The sequence below is a fragment of the Barbus barbus genome (genome assembly GCF_936440315.1).
Source record: "Barbus barbus genome assembly, chromosome: 35".
Classification (NCBI taxonomy): domain Eukaryota; kingdom Metazoa; phylum Chordata; class Actinopteri; order Cypriniformes; family Cyprinidae; genus Barbus; species Barbus barbus.
Window position 1 is genome coordinate 12178240 of NC_136763.1, and position 14203 is coordinate 12192442.

Below are 14203 nucleotides of genomic sequence, written 5' to 3' on the forward strand. Positions count from 1 at the left end.
AAATCTCTCTAGTCACAGACATTTGCACAAATATCAAGTGTTTGATAATTAAAAACAAACTTAACATATATGGTGTGTCCATAAACAAAGTTTGAAACGTTGAACTTACAAACTGAGTGGCAGGTGGGTATCTATTTTTTTCTGTTTTGTCCTCGCTGAGTTTATCTGCTGGGACGGCCAGCCATATATTGGGGAAATGGTGACAAATGACTGCAAGAGATTAGCAACCACAGGACCAGTCGAGCAAATTCGAAACGACATCCGTTACAGTTCTCGTGTCTCAATCTCTCCTCCCTCACTTTAATACTTGCAAATACAAACCCCATATGTTACATGTCCACTACCAAATCTTTGATCAATATTTCATTGAATCAGTGCACGTTCCATATTTCTCACTGACATCAATTAATTTAAAGATCTTGAGCAACCACACTCTCCATGAATGCAATAGCACTCATGGAGAGTGTGAATTCTGCATAATACTTCTCAGAATGATAGCATGCTAATCATGTAATTAAGTGTCTGTACAAAGACCACTTTGTTTTATTTAAGCATTTGTCAGGCTAACATGACTATAAACAGGTTTTAGGACTGTTGTAAATAAATGTTTTTAGTCGAATTGGAAAGATGTAGCTGCCATAAACATGTTGACTACTGTAGTTTATACAACATTTGAAGTGGGTCAAAAAAAAAGTTAAAGTTGTCCTAAGACAAGACTGCAGGTTTTAAGGCGCAGTGGATAAGACACATGCCTTTGGTGTGAGAGACCCGGGTTCGAATCCACTGTGAGACACCAATGTGTCCCTGAGCAAGACACTTAACCCCTAGTTGCTCCAGAGGCGTGCGACCTCTGACATATACTGTATAGCAATTGTAAGTCGCTAAATAAAAGCATCAGCTAAATGAGTAAATGTAAATGTATAATCTGTATTAATGAATGACTTTAATCTTACAGACAGTGACCTCTAAGGGCAGTGTGGTGTAAGTACAATAGTCAAGATAGCGGTCAAGTTACAATTGAGAAAAGTTCTACTCAAAAAGACTTCTTGAGGATTAAAATAAACACAAAATTAATTATAAAGGGCAGATGATGTTTATTTGTGGAGATGCTAATACTAATTGAGCACAACCAAATGCTCTGAAGCTCAAATAAATATTACAGCACCTGCTTCATATTGCACTGAAATAGTGGTCTGCGTGTTATATTATTTATAAAATATAAAAGTATACTAATTGAATTCAGCATTTCTTTACAACAAAAAAACATCCAAGCACTTGATTGTGAATTACATTGCCTTTTTTATTTAATCAGGGAAAAAACAATAGTTTTATCAATTTTGTTACAATTCCAACAAGTGTATGATTAAATACAGAGAACAGTATACAAAAAAAAGAAGAAAAACTCACCAAGGACTATGGATCGGTTGGAAAAAAAATTATACAGTATATTAGTTTTTCCGCTTTTTGACAGCAGAATTGTTCGAGAGTAAACAGTACTTTCAGTAAAACGGTTTAACTTCTCAGACTCAGTTCATAACATAACGTTCAATGTCAACCAAATGTGAGGTAAAAGATCTGACTTACAAATCTGGGCATGGATAGATAGACAAAAAGGGAACAATCACCGAAAGTCATCATCTACCAAGTAACCCAACTTTCTTCCCCTTCACTTCGAATCGTCCTGCTGGTCTGTAGTGGCTCTCTTCAGAAGACATGCTACCTGACCAGGTCGCCTCGTCAGGACTGGAACCTGAAACGGAGCCATCTAGACTTTTTGGCCCAACTCTGGGAGAACTTCTGCTTCCCCTGACATCTCTTTCGCAACGGAAGCTCTCTTGCAGCAATGCCCCTTTTGCGTGGGATTGACCTACCGAAGGCCTTATCGCTGTAGTTGGTTGATTGAGATTTTTAATAGGCATCACTTCTGGCTCTGAATCACTGTCAGAGTCAATGGCAATAGGTTCTGAGGATGATCCAGGGCATGGCTTGAAGGCACAGTTGCTTTGATTACTTTGTCCAGTGTTTAATGGCTGCATTTTCCCCTTGAAGTCTGCAGAGAAACCAACAGGAGACTTCAGCCTAAATTTTGAGGTCCTTGAGAATCCGCTTTTTTCATCGTCATTGACTTCGAACAGCCAGCTTGCATCAAAGCTCATGTCATGCTTGAGCTGGCTTATTGCCCGCATGTTAAAGCCAAATAACACAACAGGTTTGCGGGTGACAAAGTCCCGGTCACATGAGCGCCGATGGTTGGCAAAATGGCTCGAAACATCGGACTTCCACAACCAGAGTCTTGCAGCAAGTTTCTCAATCTCCCGTTGGGAAGGGTAGGGATGCCGATTGAAATACGCCGTAAGGAAAGCTTTGCGTGCTTCGTAGGACTCGTCACCATGACCTTTCGGATCCAGTGCCAACACGACCGGCTCCTCTGGCTTCTCAACAAAGGCTGTAGGGTAATACCTAGACTGGTCTACCATCTTCCTTCTCTTGGGGTCAGATGCATCTGGGGTAACTAACTCACGTTTGAGAGACCCAGCTCCAGGTGAGCGCAATCCAGGCATAATAGGCTTGGCGCCTTTGGAGGTCTGGCAAACACCTCGGCAGTGCACCAAATGGAGCGTGATGGTGGAAGCAGTCATGTTGCTAGTGTACACTCCCAGGCAGTGGATGCACTTGTAAGTTAGTTTTTTCTCTACAGGGTGCAACGTTTGGAGTACTTGATGACGATCCCGTAAATGATGGGCTAGGGCGTCCGAGATGGGACCTTTGAGAATAGTAAAGCATAGCGGGCAGAGTGTTTTCCCAACTTCTTTCTTTTGCGACACAGAAGACTGAGACATGTTTCGGACCACAGAACCAGTTTGCATATCTGGCTGCTTTACAGCCATCTTTGCAGGCTTAGCCATGGCGCTGTTCTGTGGTGGTTGATTGGCAGCTGAAGAGGCTTCAGGGGTCTCCTTCATGTTGTAGGTGGTTACAATAAGCTGAACATTTTTAGGACTTCCTTGCTGAAGTGTGAGATCGAATGTTAGAGGAGCACCAATCAGTGGATCCCCTGGTTCGTTGGGGTGCGCCAGATGCTTGTGTGCTACAATTTTCTCAACTTCATGAAACGTGCAATGACATTGTGGGCATGACAGCCCATGCACTAGCATATGGTTCAACAAGGAGTCGCTGGGTAAGTAACGGTTACAGTACAGACACTTGCTAGTAAAGTTGTGAATCTTCATGATGTATTTAGCCATCGCCCTCACCTTCTCCGCCTGATGTTCCTTTTCAAAGTGAGCACTATATGCGCTTTCAGGGAAAAGTTCATTGCAGATGGTGCAAATCTTCCACTTTTGTGTTTGTGAGGTGTTCAAAGCATTGGCTGAAGCTTTCTTGGCCTGCAGTGACGTCAGTGTGGCAGTAGCAGCATGGACAGATGAAGAGAGAGGTAGACTCTTCAATGAGGGGGAGAAAGAAGCTGACTGGGCATTAAGATGTGTAGAACCATGGACTCCAAAGCCGCCCAGGTGTTTTCCTGTATGTGACTGGGAGACCACACCAGATACAAAAGCTTTATCAGGTAGTGTAACGCGAACTGGGTGACCAGGCACGGAGTTGCCGGCAAGAGTTTGCTTGAAATGGTTGCCAGCAGGTAACCCCACCATTTTGGGCATACTGAAGCGATTCATTTGAGGTGTTTGAGGACGCACACCAGGAGTGATTGCAACGCCCCTTTGGATTACGTTCGCCTGGGGCCTCTGCACTATGACATTGGTGTGCCCAATCATAGCGGTGACTTGATGGCCAATGCGCTCATGGAACTCAATGACATGCTGGACCAGTGCTTCATAAGAACGAGGTGTGAAGTGGCAGCTCTTGCAGTGAATCCCATGACTGTTACCAGGGGCCTCTACACTGTTTTCTTGCTTCTCTGAGTTTCTTCCCAGGTAAGGTGTAGTCACGTGCTGGAAGTGTTCCCTGTAAATATGCCTGCGCACCACGTTGTACAGTCTATCTCGATAGGTGCACTTTTTGCAGTAGTACACCGGGAGCTCCTTTCGATCACCCAGCATAGGCTTGTCTAATCGCATACCGTCCCTAACCCCGATTGGAGCTCCGTGAGGGCCAGCGACACCCTGACGCAACATATTATGAGGCATATGGAAGAGCCTGACATGGGTTTCCAGTGTCCTTTTGTTCCCACTATATGTGCAATAGGAGCAATTAAGAAGGATTCGGCTCTCAAAGTCTTCTCTGTGAACATTGCGGAAGTGGTTTTTGTAGGCAGAGAAATACTTGGAGGCAAATGGACAATCTGAGCAGCAAAACTGCTTTGTTCTGTAGTCCTGCAACATTTGAAAAACAAAGCAATATTACAAAATATTTATGCAATGCAAAATATTTCTTAATAGACTTCTGTTGCAGTGGCTGACATACCTGTGACTTTGTCCAGGATGGATCCCACATACAAATGTCAAGGTAAAATTGTTTCATGTATGAATCACTGGGACTAAAATCTTTGTAGTCCTACAGGAAAAAGGACAGGAAATAACAGTTGTGAAGCAAAGTCTTAAGTATTTGCATCAACACAACAGATGTAAGTTTGATTTGATGTTAATTTGATGTTGATGTTTGACCATAAGTTAAACATATTAAGGTTCTGCAATATATATATTGTGGAAACTTAAATTCCTGTAGAGCTGATTTGCAACGATTTGCATCGTAAAAAACACTATACAAATAAACTTGAATGGAATTGAATGTTCGCAATGACAGTTCAAGAATAATCACCTCCACATGCTCTTTGCAGTAGTCAAGGCCAATGTCACTCAGCAGTCTCTTGACTTTTTTCCTGGCCTTCCTAAGCCGAGTGAGGTTATTCACTGGAAGTTGAAACATTTCTTCTTCTAAAAAAAAAAGAAAATTTTTAGTTCAGCTCCCAATTTGTTAAAGGTTCACTCAGGAATTACTAATTATGTTGTGCAGACCAACATAGACTTGTTATGCACTTATATATAGTATAGATGCAGCATTATGCAAAAGCAATGTTTTCCAGTTACTAATGTTATTGTAGAAATGCTCTCTTTGCAGTCAGCCATAATTAACTTATTCCACAAATGTTGAGGTGTTACAGGGATAAAAATGAGTTTTATTCAGTTGGTCATGTGATCTCAACATCTTGGCCCCCATCTTTTATTAGCCTCATGAGATTGCACATCACATTAAACAATTTTAAAGGGATAGTTCGCCCAAAAATGAAAATGATATAATCAATTACTCCCATTCATGTCACTCCAAACCCTTTTTGTTCATCTTTGAAACACTAACAGAAGTAATTTTAATTCAGTCTCCTTTTAAGTTCATTAAGGGAAAACTTTGATGCTTCAAAAAGGTCATTAATAGTTTGTAAAAGTAATTGAATGGTTAATCCAAGTCTTCTGAATCGACATAATCGCTTAATATGATGAAAAGATTTAGACTTGTTATCAATGCACATACATAGAGCACATCAAAGATGGTAAACGCACCCGTGTTTGCTTCAAGCATGAAAACCAATGAGGTTTGCTCTTGTCATTTTGGCATGTTTGAGCATTCACAAAAACCAGTGAGGTTTGTTCTCAGGTGTCCAGCAAAAATGGTTGTGCATTTTTAAACGGTCAAAACTTAAGGTGAACTGACTTTCAATGGAGGAACTGAAATCTCTCAGTTCCATTAAAAATATATATATTTTTTTAAGTCTTATGGGTTTGGAATAACATGAAAGTAAACGATTACAATTTTCATTTTTGGGTGAACTAAATACTATTCTTTTCAACAATACAACCATGTTAAACTTTTTAATGCACAAAAACACATTAATTATTATGCTGCGTTAAAAACAAGTGAAAATGACAAAACACTCACCCCCGGTTTCACAGACCAGGCTTAAGCCTAGTCCCAGACTAGTATGATCGGATTCAACTGAAAGAAACTTGCACTGACTGATCTTAAAATATATCAGTGCCTTTGTATTGTCTCAAGATGGACACCAGTAATGTGTTTTTCTAAGGCACGTTTATAAAATTCACTTCAATGTCCTAACTGAACTATGGCCTAATCCTGTTTAGTCTAAACCCTGTCTGTGAAACCGGGCATCAGTGTGTAAATGTGCATGCATTGCCCAAACAAAATAAACCCTGCTCAAAAATAAAAATCTGCTGAGACCACTTCAGAAGCAGCTGAGGACACACTTCTTCCACAAGCGCTTGACAAGTTCACTTATCTTTTCTGCATTTAGTGCATGTCACTGTTCACTCCAAATGTTGTATTGCAAACAACAAATTAATCTAAATGTAATGAGCATTTATTATTAAAGTGGTTCTGTAAACTTGTCAGAAGACTTAACATCCTCATCCTTTGACATACAGTAAGCCAATAATAATCAGTAATGGGCAATGAACCACACTACACATAACAGCACTGTAGGGTCAATGGTGTGATAGATTTTGCAGAATGTAAACAAACCACTCTTATATAAATCTGACTTCTGAAATACAATGCATGCATGCAGCAACTGCAGCCCTGCAACTGGGACTGTTGCTCCTATAAATGCAACTCCACTAGACAATACAGGCCACAGCAGGCCTTTTTGAGAGGCTCAGCAAAAAATACCTCATTTATTTTGACTGGCTACGCTGGCTTTGTCCTGACCGCATGTACTAACTTTACAATTAGAGTGAAGTGCTTGTAACGTATAATTTCATTTAAAAACGAACTTTAGCGATAACAAAACAATTGTTACTCCATGCACACATATGCAGCTAGCGCGTTAGCATAGCCACACTGGATGTTTGATGTTCACACTGAACTCCACACAAAAGCAGCGATGCCAAAGAAATAAAAGCAGACGTTTATTACCTGCTTTACTTCACGGTCTCGCATGGAATTCCCTTCAAGCGCTTTGCTTTCAGGCCCAATGAAGAGTTAGGGTGAGGGGACAGAGACAGATTGTGGTTTATTCGGCAGATGCTGCAGTCCTTCGCGCCGCTGCCGGTGGATTTCGGCAACTCATCCTGAGAATCCGCACCATGTGTCATCAACCGGATTAACACAGGCTACAGGGCAGCTTCTGTCGACCTCGTGAACTTGTTCTTTAGTATACGATTTGGATAGACTGTTGTGTCAATTCAGTACAAACACGGGGCACAAAACAGACTTTTTTCTCTCTTTGAGACCGATCCGTCCCACACACCAGCCCAGCCTGTTCAAAATGGCCGACAGTTGCAAACGGAAATGACATATATTTGTGTAAAGTTCAAAAGGAGCCACACCGCCACACAAGTAGGCTACCAAGTAGGTTTAAGTCGTCAATTCATGAATTACAGCTTTTGTACTTGCATTAGTTTTATTCGTTTGGGTTTACACATCAATTGAAATTATGAAATTGTTTTATTGATTAAGATTAGTACTGGTCCGAGGTCATCTACATTGGAGGTGTCAAGTACTGTCATATATCTGCCAGTCCAACATTAAAATTTAAACGAATGAGGGTAAGTTTAGGATTTAAAAATTAGCTGTATTAACTATATTTTGGCATAAAATATAACCAAAGTGTTTCATGTACCCCTGCTGAAAAAACAATATAGAACCATCACTGAAAATTCTAATGGTTTCCACTACAAATACCATTACAAACAATCTACTTTTAACCATTAAAACCATTACAAAATTGTTTTCTGTAGTGTGTTTTGGTACATATTCCATCAGGATTTATTGGTTTTAACAAGCCACCAATAAAAGGTGACCAGTTACAGAGACCCACAGGGTCCATTACAGTTTCCATTAAAACCAATACAAGTCCCATTATAACCAGTGAAACCATTATAAATTTTGTGATGGTGTCTATTGTTTTTTTTTAGCAGGAATGTGTCTTTGTATATGACACAGTGTTCTCACTTGTACATACATTGGAGATCAAAATTAGAGAACAACCTATAATTTCCTAAATTTCAAGCTCACTGCTTAGTCTTAAATTATCCTAACTGGAGTAGAAGTTTTGAAGCAAATTTTTAATAAATTAATCGAATTCTGACTCTTTATGGGGAATCGTTCAACACTGCAGCTGGAATTGCTTGCCAGTTTAGTGATGAACAGGGTATGAATCTGTCTCGGCACGTTTAAGAGAAGTCGGACTGAAAATGCTCTCTGCAGTTACAAAGTCTCTCATCAGGAGAAAAAATTAAAAGGCTAGGCTCACATTTGCTGAGGAGCAAGTTGTGTGGAGAAAGAAGAACTGGTCCAAAGTTCACTTTAGTGATGAGATCAAGTTTAATTTATTTTGGTCACATGGGAAACATTATGTTCTGTGTCAAACTGGGGAAAGACTGAGTTTGTAAAGAAGTCAGTGAAAGGTGGAGGAGGAACTGTTATGCTTTCTTTGGGGGATGTTTTGTGCAGCAGGAGTTGGGCCTCTTATAGCTACATGGCAGGGTGAATGCAAATGTTTATCAGAACCTCCTTCAGCAACATCCTTTAACAACATGCAGTGTGTTCCCTGCAAGCATCTCTCAACCAGCCTGCAATTTTCATGCAAGACAAAGCCCCCTTCACACTGCAAAACAGGAAAAGCAGTTCCTTGAAGAACACTGAAATAATGAAATGGCCGTCTCAGAGATCTAAACCCAACTGAAAATCTCTGGGAAATCCTTGGCAATAAATATATGGCTAAGAAACCCACTACAATTACTTAGCAATGAAAGAGAGTGGAAGAAGAAGCTAGCGATGTCCTGTGGCCTACAATTCCTACTATTTTTTGACAGCTGTAATCTTCCTTTTGTGCTCTAGTGGTTACTGTTCTCTAATTTTCATCACTTTTCCACATAAAGGTTTGTATTGAAATGCCTTGGTTATTTTGTCAAACATGTTAGTATAACAGTGTTATGCTCACAGCTAATATTCCTTCAAATTTTGAGTGATGAAGATAAACACTATTTCAGAAAAAAATCAAGTATTTATAGATTCTCTTATTTTTATCTCCACTGTACATATTCAAGATTTAGGCACCAAACTTAATAATTTAAAGCTGATATGAAATTAAAATCCACCTTATCTATTTTCTAAACACATGTTATGGATGACCACTAATATAAATATGGGTATGGGGGGACATATCCCTCTAAACTGTGCTTACACCCCTTCTCACCCAGAACCAAAACTCTAAGCAGACATCAAGCTAGATCAGTATGATCATTGCTGTTTCTATGAAAACACCAAATTAATATTTTTTAATTATGTAATGTTAACATACTAGATGTACATGGTATATGGAGAAAAATATTTCACATCCTTCACCTACTATGCTATTTATATATTAATATTTAATTACACCAATACTGAATTAATCCAGTGGTTCCATGACCTCCAAAGTAACAACACGGGGCCCAGTCATCACCAGCTTTGAAAGAGTACGATAGTCCAGGTGAAGCACACTGCGTCCATTCACTCGGCACACAAACTGGCGAACCTAAGCAAAAAAAGAAAAAAAAAAAGATTGGAGACCAGCTGATGATGGATTCAAAAATGTTATTGCGTAAGCAACTGTGTTTGTGTTGACGTGTTATGATCACCTTAATTCCTGCTGCCGCAGCAGGGCTTGTAGGATCCACTGCTTGAACATAACAAGGTGATTTTCCGCGTACTACAAAGCCCCAGCCTAGGGCATCACCGAGGATCTTTAATTATAAAACTCACATAAACAAATTGCAGTTCAATGTTCTTTTCATGGCCAGCTAAGCGTGATGTATGCAAGACTTACAGTAAGAACTCTTTTTACATAAGGAGCACCTGGAGATAACAGCTCCTCACAGGTTACATGTTTTTTCAGCACTGTAGAAAATAATAATACACACGCATTTTATGATCAGAATTTGAAAACTGATAGAATACTTTGTCTCTTGGAATTTTACAGTTGTGCCTGTAATAGCTTTTCAAAAACATGCAAATCCTCTCCTATAACCTGATGTGGGATTGCATCGCACTGCACCGGCAGTGTTAAGAGAAGCAGTGAGTGGGTATCCACGTGAACTATGCTGCTGGTGGGTCAAACTTACACATCGTCCATCCAAAGTAGGTTGAACTGGAATTATAAAATAGAATGATAAATTAGAAAAGCTTATACACATTTAGAATACATGTTTATACACGTTTATACATTGATCTACAATACCGTTTGAAACTTCAGCATGATTTATGCGCTTATGCTCACCAAGGCTGCATTTATTCAATAGAGTATACAATAAAACAGTAATATTGTGAAATATTAGCACAATTTAAAATAACTGTTTTCTATTTGAATATATTTTGAAATGTAATTTATTCCTGTGATGGCAAAGCCGTTATTTCAGTTTTTGGTGTCACATGATCCTTTAGAAATTATTCTAATTTTGCTGATTGGGTCCTCAAGTAATATTTCTTATAATTATCATTGTCGAAAACAATTGTGCTGCTTGATTTCCTTCATAACAATTTCTTTACGGTCACTTTTCCTTCATCTCTGTTGACTAATTTTTTTTTTTTTAAATCATATACCGACCCCATTAAATTATTTTAGTAATTACAAATATATATCAGTAATTTGCTCAAATGGTCATGTTGGCCTAATGGGTAGACTTGTATTAGATTTTGTCATGTGTCAGGGGGTCCATGAGTAGTTTGGGGTTATGAAAAGGAGCCTTTAGTGTAAAATAAAATAATGAGAAACCCTAGGTTATGGAGCTGGGTTGCTGACACAAAGGTTGCAGGTTACATGTATGGGTGTCCACGAAAATGGAGAGTTACTGAGCTCATTATGCTGTGATATCCCAGCTGTGCCCTTGAGCAAGGCACTTAACTTCATATTGCTTTCATTACTGCAGAGGGGTTGACCAGGCAATTAGTGTGCTGAAACTCCCTCTGGTTAAATTGGGCCATTTGCCTAAGCACCACCTCTCAAGCTCTAACGCTCCATATCAAAGCACTGAAATATATTTGTAGTATTTGTACTGATTTTACTACCAGGTAAGAAGTCACTGTTGCCTTCAGGTGGAGGGGTTTTCTGCACTGTAAAGGGACTGTCAGCCTGGTCTTCTAGGCTTTGATGTGTTATACATTCAGTCTCTTCATTCTCTGTCTCATGCAACAGTTCAGAAAGACGGCGCCGCCGGTGAAAGTTAATGCAGAATTGATACAGCAGCCCGCTGTCAAAGAAGTGGTGCTTCATAGAGACTGCAGAGTGAAATGAAGAGTGGACCGTTTCAGCAAGGCAAAGAATGAAGAGCGAAATCACTGCAGATATAATAATTCTTCAAGAGGTCATCGCTCTGTGTGCAGGTATTAGATTAACTTAACAGACATCTAGACCTTGTTAATTGCGAAATAAAACACACACTGCCATACTCTACTGTTCTTACCATGCTGAATGATACCATGCTCTAGTAGGGCCTTGCAGAGATCTAGTCCTTGCCGTCGACTCTCTATTTCACCGTTCTGTAGCAGCCAATCAATTAACATGTAACCAGGGAAAGAACGTTCATAAGCCACTCCCTTTTCCTGTCTCAGCTGTAAGATGGAGTCTTTGCTGGCAATCAGACTGTAAAAAGCAACAGATGAATTTTTGAAAATATTGTCTGAAAGAGACTAATAATGAAAATACGTTTGCAACATTTATTAATGTAGATTAATGTTAATTACTCCGTTTATTAGTGTACTACCATTCAAAAGTTTGGGGTTAGTAAAAATCGTGCATGTTATTGAAAGACGTCTCTTTGGCTGCAATAATTAAAACAATATCAAACAGTACTATTGTGAAATACTATTACAATTTACAAAATTACTAAATAAACGTTTTACATATTTTAAAATGTAATTTATTGATTGTTATGATGATTTAGTGCTCAATAGATATTTATAATTATAATCAATATCAAAAAACAGTTTTACTGCTTAATAGTTTTGTGGAAACCACAATACTTTTTTTCAGAATTCTTTGACAAATAGAAAGTTCAAACTAACAGCATTTCTTTATAAAAAAAAATCCTTTGTAACATTACAAATGTATCTACTGTCATTTTTGATCAATTGAATGCACCCTTGCTTAACAAAAGTCAGTGTTAATTCCTTTAAAAAATGTACTGATCCCAGACTATTGAATGGTATATACAGTGCCCTCCATAAGTATTGCAACAGTAAGACAAAATTGCTTTGTTGGCTGTGGAGTCAAGACATTTGCAAATATGATTAAAAGATGAATATGAGACAAAACTACAGAATGTCACATTTTATTATTAGCCGTTTCAACACATACATGTTTTACCAAATAAAAATAACTTTTAGAGTTCATGTATAGAGCAGGCTTAAGGTCTTTGGGGAAAGTAGCTTAAAGACCCCTAGACAACAAAATGCACTTGGTGGCAGGTATAATATATAGTAGCCAAATATCATAGCATAATAATACAATTCTGCAATTAAAACTTACTTCACAAATCTGTAGCCTACCAAATTAACATTTAAAACTTTTTTTTTTACACTTCCTATAAGAAAATGTCTTACTGTTCACACAGCCTCTGTCCACGCATGAAGATCTTAACCTCTATGTTGAAAGGAAATGTGCCGTCATCTTTTCTAAATCTGTACAAGTATTTGGCGTCTTTAAACATGGACCACTTATCACACACTATAAAGATGAAAAGATGGTAAATACAATCTGTTTTCTCAAACATTAAGTATCAAATAAATGGGTCCTAATATGAGTCAACCGAGAAGGAAAACAGACATGACGTTGTTGTATCACACGCTTTGTTATTTGGTGTACAGTAAATAATATTGTACCGTGATGAATGATATCATGGTCCATGAGGTGCTGCAGGAGCTGGACTGCAGTTTCTCGATCAGACACTTCTTTATGAGCAATCAGCCAGTCAGTAAGCTCCTGAGCCACAAAACAATTTGGGTACGTTCGCAAATGGTGTCTGCGGTCCTTGATCAACTTACTATCATGTAGTCGCAATCTTCAAAATCAAGATAGTTGTATTAGCAACCGTTATTATGCAAATATATTACCTAAATATTAAATATAATATTACCTAAGACACTGTATAACAGAATAATGTTTCAATATATAACAAATAATTAAATATTTTAAATCTTAATTGAAAATCTATGGTATGTAAATCCTGGGACTAACTTTGTTAATATTGCGTACCTTAGTTGTTCTCCGGCAATCATTACCTCAACCTTTTGGTGTCTTGTCATCGTTGTACTTTGAATGTTTCCCAGTAGCTCCATGAATGTTCTGTCAAGTCTCTACTTTTGTGCACTTGTTTCCTTCTCTTTATTGGTGCTTTTGTGTTTACTAAATAATATTCAGTGGACCGAGGCACCAGTTCTTCAATACTGTGAATGTTATGTATACAAATAGGCCTATATTCCGACTACATCCTTGTTACAAGAACTTTAAACATTGTTCCTAGTTTTGGGTGATTTTACAGCCAAGACTTTACTGACAACACATTTATAGGCAGTTGCACTGATGCTGTCTTAACTGTTCATCTTTAAATGTAAAAATTATCCATTGTTTCGGAAATTAGAAAACATATCAGCAGCTTCACATAATGGCCACATGGTGTCAGTAAAAGAGTTAACAGAGAATCATACACTGTCAAACCTCATGAGATTTCGGAGGATCTAGACTGAGATCCAAATACCATCTTAACTTATTAAATAACTTCCGTTCAGAGATATATTTTAACTTATATATATATAAACTCACCGGCCACTTTATTAGGTACACCTGTTCAATTGCTTGGTAACACAAATTGCTATTTAGCCAATCACATGGCAGCAACTCAATGCATTTAGGCATCTAGATGTGGTGAAGACGTCTTGCTGAAGTTCAAACCGAGCATCAGAATGGAGAAGAAAGAGGATTTAAGAGACTTTTAATGTGGAATGGTTGTTCCACGTTAAAACGGGCTGACGGACGGGTTGGTCTGAGTATTTCAAAAACTGCTGATCTACTGGGATTTTCACACACAACCATCTCTAGGGTTTACAGAGAATGGTCCGAAAAAGAGAAAATATCCAGTGAGCGGCAGTTGTGTGGACGAAAATGCCTTGTTGATATCAGAGGTCAGAGGAGAATGGGCAGACTGGTTAGAGATGATAGAAAGGCAACAGTAACTCAGATAACCACGCGTTACAA

The 14203-nt window shown here is 38.7% G+C and overlaps 2 protein-coding genes across 2 annotated transcripts; both read right to left on the reverse strand.

The window, feature by feature from the left end:
• Positions 1–148: 148 nt before the first annotated feature.
• On the reverse strand, positions 149–7240 carry adnpa (activity-dependent neuroprotector homeobox a). The gene is made up of 4 exons (XM_079393651.1): positions 6886–7240; positions 4780–4895; positions 4426–4515; positions 149–4334 (listed from the first exon to the last, which is right to left on the reverse strand). Exons 2-4 carry the CDS (start codon positions 4885–4887, stop codon positions 1635–1637), a joined length of 2898 nt encoding a protein of 965 aa, XP_079249777.1. The 5' UTR covers positions 4888–4895; positions 6886–7240; the 3' UTR covers positions 149–1634.
• A 119-nt stretch (positions 7241–7359) lies between these two features.
• LOC306855184 (DEP domain-containing mTOR-interacting protein-like) lies at positions 7360–13317 on the reverse strand. Its single transcript, XM_079393669.1, has 9 exons — positions 13205–13317; positions 12832–13010; positions 12553–12676; positions 11415–11593; positions 11020–11229; positions 9983–10102; positions 9782–9852; positions 9594–9698; positions 7360–9490 (listed from the first exon to the last, which is right to left on the reverse strand). Exons 1-9 carry the CDS (start codon positions 13285–13287, stop codon positions 9365–9367), a joined length of 1197 nt encoding a protein of 398 aa, XP_079249795.1. The 5' UTR covers positions 13288–13317; the 3' UTR covers positions 7360–9364.
• Between the last annotated feature and the right edge of the window lie 886 nt (positions 13318–14203).

What these genes read in the sequence shown, in the direction of transcription:
- adnpa (XM_079393651.1), bottom strand. Translation starts at nt 4,887, where the DNA reads ATGTTTCAACTTCCAGTGAATAACCTCACTCGGCTTAGGAAGGCCAGG. An exon ending in ACTGCAAAGAGCATGTGGAG is followed by an intron (nt 4,516 to 4,779) that starts GTGATTATTCTT and finishes TTTTTCCTGTAG; the next exon opens with GACTACAAAGATTTTAGTCC. An exon ending in CATCCTGGACAAAGTCACAG is followed by an intron (nt 4,335 to 4,425) that starts GTATGTCAGCCA and finishes CAAATGTTGCAG; the next exon opens with GACTACAGAACAAAGCAGTT.
- LOC306855184 (XM_079393669.1), bottom strand. Translation starts at nt 13,287, where the DNA reads ATGGAGCTACTGGGAAACATTCAAAGTACAACGATGACAAGACACCAA. An exon ending in ATTGCCGGAGAACAACTAAG is followed by an intron (nt 13,011 to 13,204) that starts GTACGCAATATT and finishes TTGATTTTGAAG; the next exon opens with ATTGCGACTACATGATAGTA. An exon ending in GGACAGAGGCTGTGTGAACA is followed by an intron (nt 11,594 to 12,552) that starts GTAAGACATTTT and finishes TGCTTTTTACAG; the next exon opens with TCTGATTGCCAGCAAAGACT.